This window comes from Grampus griseus, assembly GCF_964374135.1.
Source record: "Grampus griseus genome assembly, chromosome: 4".
Taxonomy (NCBI): Eukaryota; Metazoa; Chordata; class Mammalia; order Artiodactyla; family Delphinidae; genus Grampus; species Grampus griseus.
The window spans coordinates 80621805-80638960 of record NC_138997.1 but is presented as its reverse complement, the minus strand read 5'-3'; the positions used below and the strand labels follow the sequence as shown (position 1 = coordinate 80638960).

Genomic DNA, 17156 nt, shown 5'->3' with positions numbered 1-17156 from the left:
GTACTCTGCAATGAATTATATTTATGTAAAAAATAATGTAAACTCTAGATATCAATTTAACAAAAAGGTAATTTTTTTAACCAACAGAAAACGGTGATACCAGAAACTTAAATCTTTATCTACCATGAAAGGACATCAATAGATAGTCTAAAACTAATGAATTGACAGATAGCAGTACCTGAGTATTATGCAAAATACAGATGTGGTGATGTACAAATTCTAGACAAACAGCTACAGAGTTGAAATTAGGGGAGGGGACATGGGAGCAAATACCTTAATAAAAATAAAAATTAATTTTAAGAAGATCACGCATGAAAAACAAAACTATAAAAGGACTAAAAACAATATATAGGAAAATATCTTTACAATTTTGGAGTGGGGACCGCTTTCCTAGCCCAGAAACCCAAAAGGAAATGAATAATTTGATTGTACAAAGTGAAAGCCTTTTGCACATGTAAATATTTTAAAGCAAAGTTCAGTAATATTCTGAAATCGATTGTGGTAATGGTTGCACAACTCTGAATATACTAAAAACTATTGAATTGTATATTTTTAGTGGATGAATTTTATGGTATGGGGATTATATCTCAATAAAGCTGTTTTTAAAAAGACTTAGATCGTTGGGAGAAAATATTTGCAACATATACATAGGACAAGGGATTTAATACTTTATATAAAATGAGCTTCCTCCTCTAATTCTTTAGAAAAAGAAAAAATAAGAAAGTAAACAAAGGAGATGAAAAGGTAACTCACAGAAGAAGAAATTCAAAGGACCAATAAAAATATGAAAATATTAGTAATCAGAGAAACCCAAATGAATACAAAAATGAAATGACATTTTTTTACCATATTGACAAAAAAGAGAACTATTGATAATACCCAATACTGAGGAAAATAGGGAAAAATGGCCCTCATGCACTAATGGTAGGAGCTTGAAAGTATCTACTGCCTTTCTGAAGGCAGTTGGGAAATATCCCTGAACATAGAAAATGTACATACTCTTTAACCCAACAACTCCAGTTTTAGCAATCTCTTGTATCTCCCACATATGCAAAGTTATGGATTCAAGGTTATTAATTGCAGAATTGTTTGTAATAGAAAAAATAGAAAAACTTATATGTTTACCAGTTTGTAAATAGTTAAATAAATAAAATATATAGGTGCATATATGCCATGGAATATTATGCATCTATTGAAAACCATTGAGCTAGATTCATGTGTACTGACATAGAAAGAGTTTCACAATAAATTATTAAGAAAATAGATGGCTTCCCTGGTGGCACAGTGGTTGAGAATCCACCTGCCAATGCAGGGGACCGGGTTTCAGCACTGGTCTGGGAAGATACCACATGCCGCGGAGCAACTAAGCCCGTGCGCCACAACTACTGAGCCTGCGCTCTAGAGCCCGTGAGCCACAACTGATGAAGGCTGCACGCTTAGAGCCCGTGCTCCGCAGCGGGAGAGGCCACCACAGTGGGAAGCCCGCGCACCACGGCGAGGGGTAACCCCCGCTCGCTGCAACTAGAGAAAGCACGCGCACAGTAACGAAGACACAACTCAGCCAAAAATAAATAAAAGAAAATAAATAAATTTATTTTTTTTAAAAAGAAAATAGAGCATGTTGTAGTATACCGTGTATGGTGTGTGATCATATTTATGGTTTTTAAAAGTACAAAAAGTGTGTGTGTGTGTGTGTGTGTGTGTGTGTGTGTGTGTGTGTAAAGATAGACTCCAAATGTTAACAGGGGGGACTTCAGCTTTTTACTCCATATTCTTTTATTTTTACTCTTTTAAATCACCTCTTAATAATTTGTTTCTAGTATTTTAAAGAATTTGAATTCTAAAAAGAAACGGAAGTCAGGTATCTATAGATCTTCTGAATCAGGCTCCAGGGGTGGAGATTGAGCATATGTATTTTTTTAAAACTCAAGAGGTGATTCTGATGCATAGCAAAAATTGAGAATGTGGAAAACAGTACAGTAATTCCTCAAAACATTAAACACAGAATTTCCATATGATCCAGCAGTTCCACTTCTAGGTATACACTCCAAAGAACTGAAAGCAGGGACTCTAACAGGTATTTATATACTCGCGTTCATAGCAGCGTTATTCACAATAAGCAAAAGCTAGAAGCAACCCAAATGTTCATCAATGGATGAATGGATAAACAAAATGTGGTATAGCCACGTAATGGAATATTGTTCAGCCTTAGAAGAGAATTAAATTCTGACACATGTTACAAGTGGATGAACCATTATGAAAACATAATGCTAAGTGAAATAAGACAAACACAAAAGGACAGGTATTGTGTGATTCTATGTATGTGAGATACCTGGAGAAGTCAAATTCATATAGAAGCAGAAAGTAGATTGTTGATTGCTGGAGGCTCAGGGGAGGGGAACGTGGGGAGTTACTGTTGAATGTGTACAGAGTTTCAGTTTGGGAAGGTGACCGAATGCTGGAGATGGATGACGGTGATGGTGGCACAACAATGCGAATGCACTTAAGGTCACTGAGCTGTACATTTAAAAATGGTGAAAATGGTAAATTTCATGTTACATATATTTTACTACAATAAAAATGTTTTTAAAGACTTGAGAAAAACTACTTTTTCACTTCTTGTTGTGTGATGCGTCTCCATTTATTTCTGAAACTTCAACTATTGTCTATATACTGATAGTGCACACATCTATACCTTCAGAAAAAAATCTTTCCTCAAACTTTAGTCTCAAATATTACCTGGTCATCAGATATCTCATACCTCAAACTCAAAATGTTTGAAACACCATCTTCTTTCCAAAGTCTTCTGTATTCTGTTTTACCCAGTTGCCCAAATCAGAATTCTGGGTCACCATTGGCTCCTTCTTCTCCTAAACTCAGTCTCAACATCCAATTGATTATTGCGGCCTGTCGATATTATCTTCTAACTAGTTCTTTTTCTTTTTTCTTTTTTTTTTTTTTTGGCTGCGTTGGGTCTTCGCGGCTGCGCGCGGTCTTTCTCTAGTTGAAGCAAGTGGGGGCTACTCTTCGTTGTGGTGCTCGGGCTTCTCATTGAGGTGGCCTCTCCTGTTGCAGAGCACAGGCTCCAGGCTCATGGGCTTCAGTAGTTGTGGCACGTGGGCTCAGTAGTTGTGGCTCGCAGGCTCTAGCGCACAGGCTCAGTAGTTGTGGCGCACGGGCCCAGTTGCTCCGCAGCATGTGGGATCTTCCCGGACCACGGCTCGAAGCCGTGTCCCCTGCATTGGCAGGCGGATTCTTAACCACTGCGCCACCAGGGAAGCCCTTCTAACTAGTTATTGAACTTGTCTCTTTCTCGCCACCTACACTACTACTACCTTTGTTCAAGCCAAATCATTTTTCACTCAGGTTAACAGAAGAGCCTCTTAACCAATCTCCCTGCCCCCAGGATTACCCACTCCCTGCCAGAGTGATTCTCCTAGAGTGCAGATCTGATCAGGGCACTCTCCTGTGGCAGAGGATGCCAGCTAAACACCAAAATGTGTGCTCTCCCTTCCACAGCATTGAATATAGAGTAGAGAATAGAGTGTCCAGCCGGCCTTTCCTCTACAGGTGGCCACAAATCTATAAGATTTATGAATACTGTGACATCTTCAGTTTTAAATTCCAGCCTCCAGCAAAGTGCTTGATCCATAGGAGATAGATAGATTTGTTGAATGAATAGATGAGTGATTAAATGATGAATTCTGGCCTCTAATATCTTGGTCTCAAAACGCTCATCTATAAAATGAAGGGCTGACCTAGATGATCTCTAAAGACCCTTCCAGCAGTAAAATTCTGTCATTTGTACAAAGCATTATGAAGTGATGTTTTGAATGTAGAATTCCTAGAGTGTGTATATCTGTCCCACTTAACCTGGTACTTGGCAGACGTTATTTATATTCTTAGACATTTTATGGTTTTTATTATGTTATTTCCTTGACTAAACTGTATACTCTTTGAGGGCAGGGACATATATATAGTTCTCTCCTAGGACCTAAGATGGGTCATTTTATGAGTAAAATATTGAATAAATATTTGATAATTGTTTAGGAAAGATGATGCCCTATCCTGATTCACTAAGTCATGATAAATACTTCATGAATTCATAGTCTGTTTTCATAAATATTTAGAAATTTTTAATCTCAGTATTAAGTCATTGTCATCATAAAATTTCTTCATATGTGTTTTTTCTTTCATTCTTTTTTTTTTATTATTATTCTATACCGGTCAGAGTGTTTCATTTAAAAAAACAAAATGAAGCAAAAAGTCCTTTAATCAGAAATTCTGATTAAATTCAGTATTAACTCAAGTTCTCAGAAATCAATCGAGGAAAGCCAACAGGTGCATCAGAGAAAAGCTGGCAGCTGTTGACAGTTCTTTGGTGGAAAAGTAAGTTGCATACTTATACGAGCTGCCCTAATGATCATCAAGCCCAAGCTACGTTGTCCAAATACAGGTTTCAAGATACACTAAAGAAACCATACAGACACCCCCACCAGTATAAAACTTTGACAATGAAGTTGAAGGATGTAGGAAAGTCAAGTATGACCACACACGTGACTAATTTATAAAATAAGACTGTCAATCCTAGAAAACTAAAATGGGGAGACCTCAGAAACAGTAACAAACATAAAACGAGGGCTAATAGCAAATGAAACAACCCCAAACATTTTCCTAATGACTAAGCTACAAAATGACAGTTTAGGAGACTATTAACATGTAGTTTTTCTTCTGGCTATCAATCAATACATATATTAAATTAGGGTAATTTTTTTTCCACTCAATTACCATCATTTCTTTCTTTTTACCTTTTCCCTAATTTTCTCTTGCAACATTTTTCCTTTGGCTTGACCAGTTGAACTCAAGAGGTTCGGAACCTAAAGTGAGCATCAACTCATTATTGGAATAGCACTTGGGAAATGCAATTGTAGAAAAGACAAATTTGTGCAGCGTTGGTGGTCTAGTGAGCATAGCTGTCCTCCTAAAAAAGACAAATTTTAACCGAAGTGGCTTGACAAAGTTAGGCAGCCATTCTCAATGTGACAGTGTCCCCCTGTTAATCAGTAGGTTAATGGCTTCTCTTGGCTGGATCGCATGATCCTGCACGATAGCGGCATGCTCCCTGGTGGATAACTGCAGAACTATGTGTGCAAATATCCACCCATTTAAGCTTACAAATAAATACAAAGCATTGTTTTAAACCATTTAAGTAGAATAAATATTGCACTTCTATCGGCCTGGTTTTCCTTGTGAACTAGCTTGGAGTGCTGTGCATGACACAGAAGACACAATAGTTAATTACTTGCTACTCCAAGCTCCTTACACTTCACTACTTCCCGCTCTTCAAGGCTCAGCACTTTTTTCGCAGAAGTAATGGTATTCCTCATTAGCATTGCCACTGTCATGGGACAAACACCCCCCAGGGACTGGAGTGATGTAACCGGCTTTCTTCCTGACTCCTTCAAAATCCACATCTCCAACCAACTTGGGTTTAGCAGTTATGGGATCTTGAATTCTATTTATTCCCACATCAATGACAGCTGCTCCTTCCTTAATCATATTGGCTGTGATCAGATTTGGAATGCCTGCAGCGGAGACGACAATATCTGCAAGAGCTGTATGTTTCTTCAGCTGCTCCTTGGGAGTGTATGGATGAGAAATTATGACAGCGGCATCACCTCCAGGATGTTTGTGTGCCCCTCCGGTGTGTAGTAACACTGCAATGGGCACTCCAACATTTTTTAACCTTCCATCCACACCCACATTCTTCCCTAGGGTTGGAATGCCAGTTTGCTTAATTATTTCCTACATACCCCATGGAGTAGCTGGTAACATGGAATTCTGGTCCAAACACATTCGCCCTATGTTAATTACATGAAAGCCATCGCCATCTTTGTCTGGAGAAACAGCATTGCAGATCTTTCTCTCATCAATGTGCTCTGGAAGAGGCAGCTGAACGAGGAGGCCATCTACATTATCATCATTATTTAGTTTATTGATTAAATTCAACAGTTCTTCCTCTGAAATTGAAGCTGGTTTCACAATTGTCTCACGGTTGATTCCCACATCGGCAGCTACTCTGGTTTTGCGGAGGACAGAGGAGTGACTTGCGGGATTCTTGCCAACCAAAACCGCTCTCAGGTGTGGTCCTTTGTTGCCTGACACCACCCACACTTCCAGCTCCTGCTGCACTTCCTGCTTGATCTGCTTGGCAAGTTTCCTTCCAGCATTGACAACGGCTTCATTTTGGACTGCTGATTGCTGGAAGTGGCGATGGTGGAGGCAACAGCTCTGTGCTGGGCTGGAGCAGCAGGGTGGCCAAAGTGGATACAAGAGACGCTGCAGCCATGGCCAGTGCCCTCTCTTTCATTCTTTAAAAAAAGAAAAAGAAAAAAAGCCAAGACATTGAAGCAACCTAAGTGCCCCATCAACAGATGAATGGATAAAGAAGATGTGATATATATATTCCATTATATATATAATGTATATATTACATACTATGTATATAGTATGTATAATATATATAATAATATATACTATAATATATATATAATGGAATATTACTCAGCCATAAAAAAAGAATGAAACCCTACCATTTGCAGAAACATAGACGGACCTAGGGATTATCATGCTAAGTAAAGTAAGTCAGAAAGAGAAAGACAAATACCATATGATATCACTTATTTGTGGAATCTAAAATATGACACAAATGAACTTATTTACAAAACAGAAACAGACTCACAGACATAGAAAACAAACCTATGGTTACCAAATGGAAAGGGGAAGGGGTGGGATAAATTAGGAGTGAGGGATTAACAGATGCATACCACTGTATATAAAATAGATAAACAACAAAGATTTACTTTTTAGCACAGGAAACTATACTCAATATCTTGTAATAATCTATAATGGAAAAGAATTTGAAGGTGTACACCTGAAACTAACACAATATTGTAAATAAACTATAGTTAAATAAAAATAAATTTTAAGAAATACTCAGTACACATTTCAAAACTTCCCTTTGTCAATAAATTTTTTTTAATTAAAAGACTTTTATTGAGCAATTATAGCTTCCATACACTCCATCACTCCCTCCCCACACATTTCCCCTATTTTTAACATCTTGCATTAGTGTGGTATATTTGTTATAATTGGTAAGCCAATATTGATATATTACTCACTAAAGTTCATAGTTTACATTAGGGTTCACTCTTTTTTTTTTAATTAATTAGTTTATTTATTTATTTATTTTGGCTACGTTGGGTCTTCTTTGCTGCACGTGGGCTATCTCTAGTTGTGTCGAGCGGGGTTACTCTTCCTTGCAGTGCACGGTCTTCTCATTGTGGTGGCTTCTCTTGTTGTGGAGCACAGGCTCTAGGCACATGGGCTTAGCTGTGGCATGCAGGCTCAGTAGTTGTGGCTCACGGACTCTAGAGCTCAGGCTCAGTAGTTGTGGCACATGGGCTTAGTTCCTCCATGGTGTGAGGGATCTTCCTGAACCAGGGCTCGAACCCATGTCCCTTGCATTGGCAGGTGGATTTTTAACCATTGTGCCACCAGGGAAGTACAGTATCCTAGAAAATATTCCTTTCACTACCCTAAAAATCCCCTGTGATCCACTTATTCATCCCTTCCTCTCCCCAGTATTTGGGGACCACTGATCTTTTTACAGCTTAACATATATTATAGTTTGAATCATACAGTATGTAGCTTTTTCAGATTGGTTTCTTTCACTTATTAATGTACATTTAAGGCTCCTCCATGTCTTTTCCTGGCTTAATACCTCATTTCTTCTTATCACTGAATAATATTCCATTGTATGGATATTACACATCTTTGTTTATCCACTCACCTATTAAATGACATGTTGGTTGCTTCCAAGTTTTGGCAATTATGAATAAAGCTTCTACACACATTCACGTGCAGGTTTTTGTGTGGACATAAATTTTCAGTTCATTTGGGGAAATACCAAGGAGTATGATTGCTGGATAGTGTGATAAGAGTATGTTTTGTAAGAAACTTATAAGTAGTTTTGTAAGAAATTTCCAAGCCGCCTTCCAAATCGTCCATAAGTTTTTGCATTCCCACCAACAATAAATAAGAGTTTCTGTTGCTCCACAACCTTGCCAGCATTTGGTATTGTCAGTGTTTTGGATTTTGACCATTCTAATAGGTATGTACCAGTATCTCATTGTTTTAATTTGCAATTCCCTAATGACATATAATGCAGAGTATCTTTTCATATATTTATTTGCCATCTGTATATTTTCTTTGCTGAGATGTTTGTTCAGGTTTTCTGCATCTTTTTAATTGGATTTTTTTATTATTGTTTTTGTTGAGTTTTAGCATTCTTTGTACATTTTGGATACTAGTGCTTTATTGATGTTTATCTGTTTTGCACAGATTTTCTCCTAATGTGTGGATAATTTTTCATTCTCTTAACAATGTCTTTTGCAGAACAGAAGCTATTGGTTTTTTGGGTTTTTGTTTGTTTTGTTTTGTTTTGTTTTAAATGAAATTTAACTTGTCAATTTTTATCTTTGTTGGGTCATGTTTTTGGTGTTATATCTAACAAGTCATTGTCAAACCCAAGGTCTCCTAGATTTTCTTCTATGTTATCTTCTAGAAGTTTTACAGTTTTTCACTTTATATTTAGGTCTGTGATTCACTTTGAGTTAATTTTTGTGAAGTGTGTAAGGTCTTTAACTAGATTCATTTTTTTGCAAGTGGGTGTCCAGTTGTTCCAGCAACACTTGTTGAAAAGGCTATCCTTACTCCATTGAATTTCTTTTGCTCCTCTGTCAAAGATCAACTGACCATATTTATGGGGGTGTATTTCTGGGCTCTCTATTTTGTACCATTTCTCTGTGTATCTTTTGTTAATATCACACTGTCTTGATTGCTGTAGCTTAAGAGAAAGTCTTTTTTTTTTAAATATTTATTTTTTTATTTTGGCTGTGCCAGGTCTTAGTTGTAGTACACAGGATCCTCATTGTGGCATGTGGGACCTTTAGCTGTGGCATGCAAACTCTTAGTTGTGGCAGGCATGTGGGAACTAGTTCTCTGACCAGGGATCAAATTCGGGCCCCCTGCATTGGCAGCGCAGAGTCTTACTCACTGGACCACCAGGGAAGTCCCTAGAGAAAGTCTTAAAGTCAAGTATCATCAGTCCCTGGATTGTCCTTCAATAATATGTTGGCTATTCTGGGCCTTTTGCCTTTCTATATAAACTTTAGGATCAATTTGTCAATATCCATAAAAATAACTGGCTGGGATTTTTAGGGATTGCATTGAATCTATAGATCAAGTTACAGAGAACTCACATCTTGATAATATTTAATTTTCCTATCCATGTACATGGAATCTCTCTCCATTTATTTAGATCTTTCTGATTTCTTTCATCAGAGTTTTGTAATTTTCCTCATATAGATCTTGCACATATTTTGTTAGATTTATACCTAAGTATTTAACTTTATTTGGTGCTAATGTAAATGGTATTATCTTTTTAATTTCAAATTCCAATTGTCCACTGCTGGTAAATAAGAAAACAATTGATTTTTGTACATTAAATTGTACTTTACAACCTTGATATAGTTGCTCACTAGTTCCAGAATTTTTTTTTTTTTTTAGTTAACTCTTTGGGATTTGTTACATTGACAATGATCATCATCTATAAAGACAGTCTTATTTCTTGCTTCCCGATCTATAAAAATAATAATTTTTATTTCCTTTTCTTGTCTTATTACATTAGCTAGGACTTCTGGTATGACATTGAACAAAAGTGGTGAGAGTAGAAATCCTTGCCTTGTTCCTAATCTTAGCAGGAAACTATCTAATTTCTCATCAATAAAGTTTTATATCTAATATTGACTTTTTATGTTCATTTTTGTTATTAAAAGTAAAAATTTTTAAATATAAAATAAAGGAAATAATTATAACCTATTTTTCACCATCCAAACACAATATGGTAAAATGTGGGTATTTTCTTATAATTCTATGTATTGGTTATAGCTTTTATTACATCATTATAATCATACTATTATTCAATTTATTATCTGGATTTTTTCAGTTAGTTTTTTATCTTCAACATTTTAATGTTACTATATATTCTTTGAAAATGTTAATGACTCTACAACATTTCACCAAATGAATATTTCATGCTTTAGGTAATTATTCTCTTATGAATAAATCCTTAAATTATTTTTAATTTCCTTCTGTCATAAATAATGCTGCTATAAAAATATTTGCACATATAGCATTTTATATATTTGTAATAACTTATTATGATACATTTCTGAAGTTATTAGATTAAAAGGTATGACAAAAATCTAAGGTTCATGATATATTGAAAAATTGCTTTCCATGAATACTGTACAAATTTATATTCTAAGCAGCAATGTCCTACAATCTCATCAACACTGATTTTCATTACTTATATTTATTTTTGCTAATTTTATAAAAGAAAATATTATATAGTTTTTTTGTATGTGTTTTTTTTGTTGTTGTTGTTTTTATTTTTGGCTGTGTTGGGTCTTCATTGCTGCATGCAGGCTTTCTCTAGTTGCGGCGAGTGGGGGCTACTCTTTGTTGCAGTGCGCGGGCTTCTCATTGCAGTGGATTCTCTCATTGTGGAGCACGGGCTCTAGGCGCGCGGGCTTCAGTAGTTGCGGCACGCAGGCTCAGTAGTTGTGGCTCACGGGCTCTAGAACACAGGCTCAGTAACGGTGGGATACGAGCTTAGTTGCTCCACGGCATGTGGGATCTTCCCGGGCCATGGATCAAACCCGTGTCCCCTGCATTGGCAGATGGATTCTCAACCACTGTGCCACTGGGGAAGCCCCTGTATGTGTTTTTAATTATTGGTCATTTAAATTTTTTTCATTAGCTACACAGTCCTCTTTGTATATTTTTCATTCATGTTGTTTGCCCATTTATTTGATTTAGAGTATTTTTCTTACTGATTTGCAATGAAATACTTATATAACAAAAAGTTGGCCATTTTCTTTCTATATCTGCTCATTTTTCAAGTTTGTTATTAGTCTTCCAATTTTTATTTTTTCAAATATTTTAATTATAAATTATATGAGATCATATATACATAAGATCATACAAAATATATATTTATATAATTTCATATTTATTTCTGTTTTATTCTAGAGTTCGGTGGCTCTCTCTTACTCTCTCTCTCTCTCTCTCTCTCTCTATATATATATATATATATATATATATTTTTTTTTTTTTTTCTGGCTGTGCCACATGGCTTGTGGGATCTTATTTCCCCATCCAGGGATTGAACCTGGGCCCTCAGCCGTGAAAGTAGAGTCCTAACCACTGGACTGCCAAGGAATTCCCTATATATATATACTTTTTTTTAATTGTGGTAAAATACACATTACATAAAATTTACCATCTTAAATGTCTGTGGCTATATATTTTTGAAATAAATATATTTATGAGGGTTCAAATTATTACATTAAATTTTTTTATTTTTAATAATCATTTCATAATATATACATATATATCAAATCATTATGTTGTATACCTTAAACTAAAACGATGTTATACGTCAATTAAATCTCAATAAACCTAGAATTTTTTTTTTTTTGGCGCGCCACACAGCATGCGGGATCTTAGTCCCCCGAGCAGGGATCAAATCTGCACCCCCTGCAGTGGATGCGTGGAGTCTTAGCCACTGGACCACCAGGGAAGTCCCAAACCTGGAAAATTTTTATTTTAAAATAGGGAATTGAGCTTCCCTGGTGGCGCAGTGGTTGAGGGTCCGCCTGCCGATGCAGGGGACACGGTTTCGTGCCCCGGTCCGGGAGGATCCCACATGCCGCGGAGTGGCTGGGCCCGTGAGCCATGGCCGCTGAGCCTGCGCGTCCGGAGCCTGTGCTCCGCAACGGGAGAGGCCACAGCAGTGAGAGGCCTGCGTAGCACAAAAAAAAAAAAAAAAAAAAAAAACAAATAAAATAGGGAATTAACTGCATCAACTCCATTCACTTAACAGACAGTGATTAAGCATTTACTCTGATAAGCGATGATAAAATTTTAGATAAGAGATATTCTTACAGTCTAGTAAGGGAGACAAAGAATTCCCGGATTATGTGATAAATACAGTGATAGAGGTATACATAGTATACCATAGGTACATTCCTTCATTCAACAAATACTTTAGGCCCCAGTTATTCAACAGGGAACCAAACAGTAACGGTCCATATTTTTAAAAGAGAGAGAGATGACAGTCAAACAGAGGATACAAATAAATGTATTGTATGTTAAGTGTCAAAACAGCAAAAGCATGGGCTGCCATGGGGACACAGAGAATATCCATCTAAATCATATCAAACTGGCTTTTTTCACTCCCTGGCTGCCTGAGGATCAACTGCCAGCATGAATGACACTGTAACTATCTGGACCAGGAAGTTCATAACCAAATGACTACTTCAGCAGAAACAACTGGTCAATGACGTCCTTCTTCCTGGGAACACAACAGTACCTAAGACAGAAATTCGAGAAAAACTAGCTAAAATGTACAAGACCACACCAGATGTCATCTTTGTATTTGGATTCAGAACCTATTTTGGTGGTAACAAGACAGCTGATTTACAGTTCCTTAGATTACACCCCAAAAAATGAACGCAGACATAGACTTGCAAGACGTGGCCTGTATAAGAAGAAGCATACCTCAAGCAAAAGGAATGCAAGAACAGAATGAAGAAAAGTCAGGAGACTGTAAGGCCAATGTTAACACTGGCATAATGAGAGCTGGAGATTGGACACAGGTGGAGTAGATTCTGCAGTGACTTTATTTGCAGCGATTGTGAAGATTTTTCACAAGAGGATTGATAAACTAAAAAAAATTTTTAATCTAAATTTTAAAATAAATAAAATCAAACTGGGGAGTCAAAAAGTCTTTCCAGAAGAGGTACTGAAGTTTTGAAAAACAGGTAGACATGAGCTAGTTGAAGGGGAGAGAACACATCCTATGCAGAGAGCAGAGAGCACAGGTACCAAGGCACAGGGACTGATCAATGTGTGCACAGCTATTTAGAAGTTATTTGTTATGGCTGCAGGGAAGGGGGTTACTTGTGCTTAACAGATGAGAAATGAAGCTAAAAATGTAGGCAGGAGCCAGAACTTAGTGTCTCTTATGCTAAATCCTAGCATCACTTCCTGAATAATCCTTACCTTTCACATAAAAATAAGTAATGTTCACTGAGCACTTACTATGTATGTGTCAGTATCTGCTAGAAGTGCTTTACATGTATTAACTCATTTAATCCTCACAATAATTCAGGCAGTTGATACTATTATTATGCCTTATCTTACATGAGAGGAAACTGAGGAGCAGAAAGGTGAAAGAACTTGTCCCCAGTCACATAGCTGTATGACTGGCAGTCTAATTCCAGGGGCCAAACTATTAAGCACTCTGCCTCTCATTAGTATGCGATGCTTCAAATATTTAAAACTTTAACTATTTTCAAGGTTATTTGGAGGCTATAGATTCTGTAATATTTCTTTTTATTTATTCTTTTTGCAGACAATGCTCTTTAAATTGTTTTTTAATGTTTTTATATCTGAAGGTAGTAAACAGCTTCACTATTTTCTTTTTCAGTTTTTTTTTTAATGATTGCCTATTTATTCTTTAAGTGAACCCCCACAATAACTTTGTTGAACTAAAATTTGGGATTAGAGGACTTTGGTTAAAAGTGCATTAAATGTATAAATTAAATTGGAAATGACTCAATGCTTCCACCCAAACAATTATTCAATGTTTCAGTGTTATATATTTCTTCATTCATCTTTTTTTAATTTATAAAGACACTTTTATAATTTTCTTAAAATAGATAGCATTTAATAAGATTATTCTTAGATGTGTTGTAATTTTCGTGGAAGTGTAATATCTTATGTTTTTTAATTCTTTATTTGGGGCATATAGGAATACTATTTATTTGTCCATAAGATTGTTTTTCCTGAAATGTGAAAAATAAAATTACCACTCAAAAACTATAAAAATAGAAAAGATATACACTTTACTCAATAATGTCCAAAACATTCAGAAAAGATTTGGATCCATATGAAAGGCTACAAAGAAACTATGGCATTTTATTCACTGTTAATGTGTGTTTGTTACACATTGGAACTATTGTCACATGCATTTCCATCTAATTTTTCCAATAATAAGAGAGAAGGTGACGTGTTGTTGAGTGTAATAGAGCCCCCTCCCTCAAATTACGTTGCTCTCCATGACCCATCCTAAGTCTCACAGTTCAAGCTAATCATTGACAGAGCTTTACAATCACAAGCTTTTTTACTGAAGCGTTGATAAGACAGTCGAGAAGCTAGTGGCAAATGAAGCCAGGCTGTGCGGCATGATCTCCAGGGAATGAATGGATTTTCTTCAGCACCGATGAAAGAAACATACGCTATAGGAAAACAATGTCCAGCGGGGGACTGCAAAGATCTGTCATCCTGTCAGCATTTATTCTCCTTCGAGCTGTTACTGGATTCTCTGGAGACGGAAGAGCTATATGGTCTAAAAATCCTAATTTTAGTCCGGTAAATGAAAGTCAGCTGTTTCTCTATGACACTTTTCCTAAAAACTTTTTCTGGGGTGCTGGGACTGGAGCATTTCAAGTGGAAGGGAATTGGAAGACAGACGGAAAAGGACCCTCTATATGGGATCATTTCATCCATACACACCTTAAAAATGTCAACGGCACAAATAGTTCCAGTGACAGTTACATTTTTCTGGAAAAAGACTTATCAGCCCTGGATTTTTTAGGCGTTTCTTTTTATCAATTTTCAATTTCCTGGCCAAGGCTTTTCCCCAATGGAACAGTATCAGCTGCTAACGCAAAAGGTCTCCAGTACTATAATACTCTTCTCAATGCTCTGGTACTTAGAAACGTTGAACCTATAGTTACTTTATACCACTGGGATTTGCCTTTGGCGCTGCAAGAAAAATATGGGGGGTGGAAAAATGAAACCATAATAGATATCTTCAATGACTATGCCACATACTGCTTCCAGACGTTTGGGGACCGAGTCAAATATTGGATTACAATTCACAACCCATATCTAGTCGCTTGGCATGGGTATGGGACAGGTATCCATGCCCCTGGAGAGAAGGGAAATTTAGCAGCTGTCTACACCGTGGGACACAACCTGATCAAGGTACTGTACAGCTGACTTATTATAGCTTCAGAGGATAAAGAGCAGGAGTTTAAAAGAAACTCTAAGAAATGTATCTTCTATTTAAATAACTCTTTTTATTGAAATCAACTCAATTAATTTTAGTCTAATTCACAAGTTCTATCCTCAAATTTCATTCTTAGTGTATGTCTTATCTATCTAAGCTATTATTAATATATTAATCCAATTATTTTCCTTAAATATTGCACTTTTTAAATTAACTATTTTTAAATCTACTGTTATACATCAGAGCATGAGAATGTGAGTTTACTTTCATTCTGTGGAAAACCAGTCCTCTATAAATTTAATTGTTGAAACCCTTTTCTGACCACATGCAACAATTTCAGAATTTTATATTAAGGCATGACCATTTCAAATATGTATTTGTTGTTAGTCTTGCTATTCTTAGTGATATTTAGAAATAGTAAGCTAAATAAATGTTAGCTAACTGATGATACATATTAAATGCAGGAATTGAAATAAATGTATTTCACAGTTGGTTTTATTTGTATTACATGGCAGAAAAGATGAGATTATTTGTTCTAGGAGCTAAAATTAAACTAGTACCATAAAAACTGGGAAGAATATGCTTTAAGTGTTTTAAAGGAGCATATTTCAAAAGCTAGAGTTTATGCTGGGAAATGCTAACATGATTAAAACAATAGTGAAAATGTAAGCAAAATAATAGCTAATATTTATTGAGTGCTTACTATTTACCACAGATGACATTAAGCATATTACATGCATTATCACATTTAATCCTCATGATAACCTTATGAACTGGGTCCTATTATTATCCCCATTTTAAAGATGAGCAAACTGAAGCTTAGTGAGATTAAATAACTTGCCCAAGTTTACAGAGTAAAATGAGCTGTGGTCAACATGGAATTTATAAATTACAACATTAGTAAACATTGGGTGCCTCTATTAAGAATATTTTTAAAAGAGCAATCTTTCAGGAATTTTCAAGAGATTTCATCTCACATTGAGGCTAATATCTAGAATCAGACTTCACTTTTTGAGCTAAATAGTTTGCTTGGGAAAAATAAATTACCCTGGACACCTGCTACCTTTTGAAAATGAAAAAAGCTTTACTAGTAGGGTTTCATAATGTGCTACGAGACATAATTTGATTTTTTAATAATCAAATGTTAAATATATAGAAACAGAAAAATGTATAGGAACATAAAATTACTCCATGTCTAAATTTGCACATACAAAATATGTTAATCCTTCTTTTCTTTTTGAACTTTCTGGTTTATTACACGTGTGCATTGCACTATGGTTCAGTCACATCTGCCCTTGCAGTTAACAGATTGCATTACAATCTCAAGGTCATTTACATAGCTTTGAATATAGCTGTATATAGAACATATTATTAATATGTGGGTATACTGTGATTTGGCAAATAGGCCTCAAGGGGAGAAAAATTATAGCTATTAACTATGAAGGTTATGATATATATTTTAGAAAAAATATTCCTTTTATTTAGTTCTTTCAATTATTAAAACAATACATGCTTGTGTAAACTGAGAAACATCAGATTGTACCAAAGGGTACACAATGAAAAGCTTAAATTTCTCCCTCCCTCCCCACCTGATAATCCCAACCTCAAGAAAACTAGTATTAGTAGTATTTTATATAGTCTTTTTAAAGTTATCTATGCAAATACATGCACATATATGCTTATTCAACTTTTGTGTAAAGAAAAATATTCTAAATTGTTAAGTTTTTGGTTACCTGGAAAAATGTTAACAATTAGAATTATCATGAAGAATATGTTTCAGTGATTCATTTAAAGCCTTAAAAACTGACTGATAAAAATACACAAGAAAAAGTTATAACTAACAAATAGATACTGCTTCCAAACTTATCCTATCAAAGCTATATTTTCAGATGTTTTTCATTTTCCTCTAATTTAAGATAAACTCTGCCTCTAACACAAGATTAACACTCTC

The 17156-nt window shown here is 35.8% G+C and overlaps 1 protein-coding gene and 1 pseudogene across 2 annotated transcripts in view; one reads left to right on the top strand and one right to left on the bottom strand.

Annotated features, from left to right (window-relative positions):
- Positions 1–5294: 5294 nt before the first annotated feature.
- On the bottom strand, positions 5295–6349 carry LOC309821575 (bifunctional methylenetetrahydrofolate dehydrogenase/cyclohydrolase, mitochondrial-like; annotated as a pseudogene). Its single transcript has one exon. The product of its transcript is annotated as a bifunctional methylenetetrahydrofolate dehydrogenase/cyclohydrolase, mitochondrial-like (transcript).
- An 8006-nt stretch (positions 6350–14355) lies between these two features.
- KLB (klotho beta) overlaps positions 14356–17156 on the top strand; it is a gene marked incomplete at its 5' end in the record, with an annotated part of 35255 nt that continues 32454 nt past the window's right edge. The window contains 2 exon segments of the mRNA XM_082652979.1: positions 14356–14376; positions 14380–15180. Coding sequence (XP_082509105.1) covers positions 14356–14376; positions 14380–15180 — 822 coding nt within the window.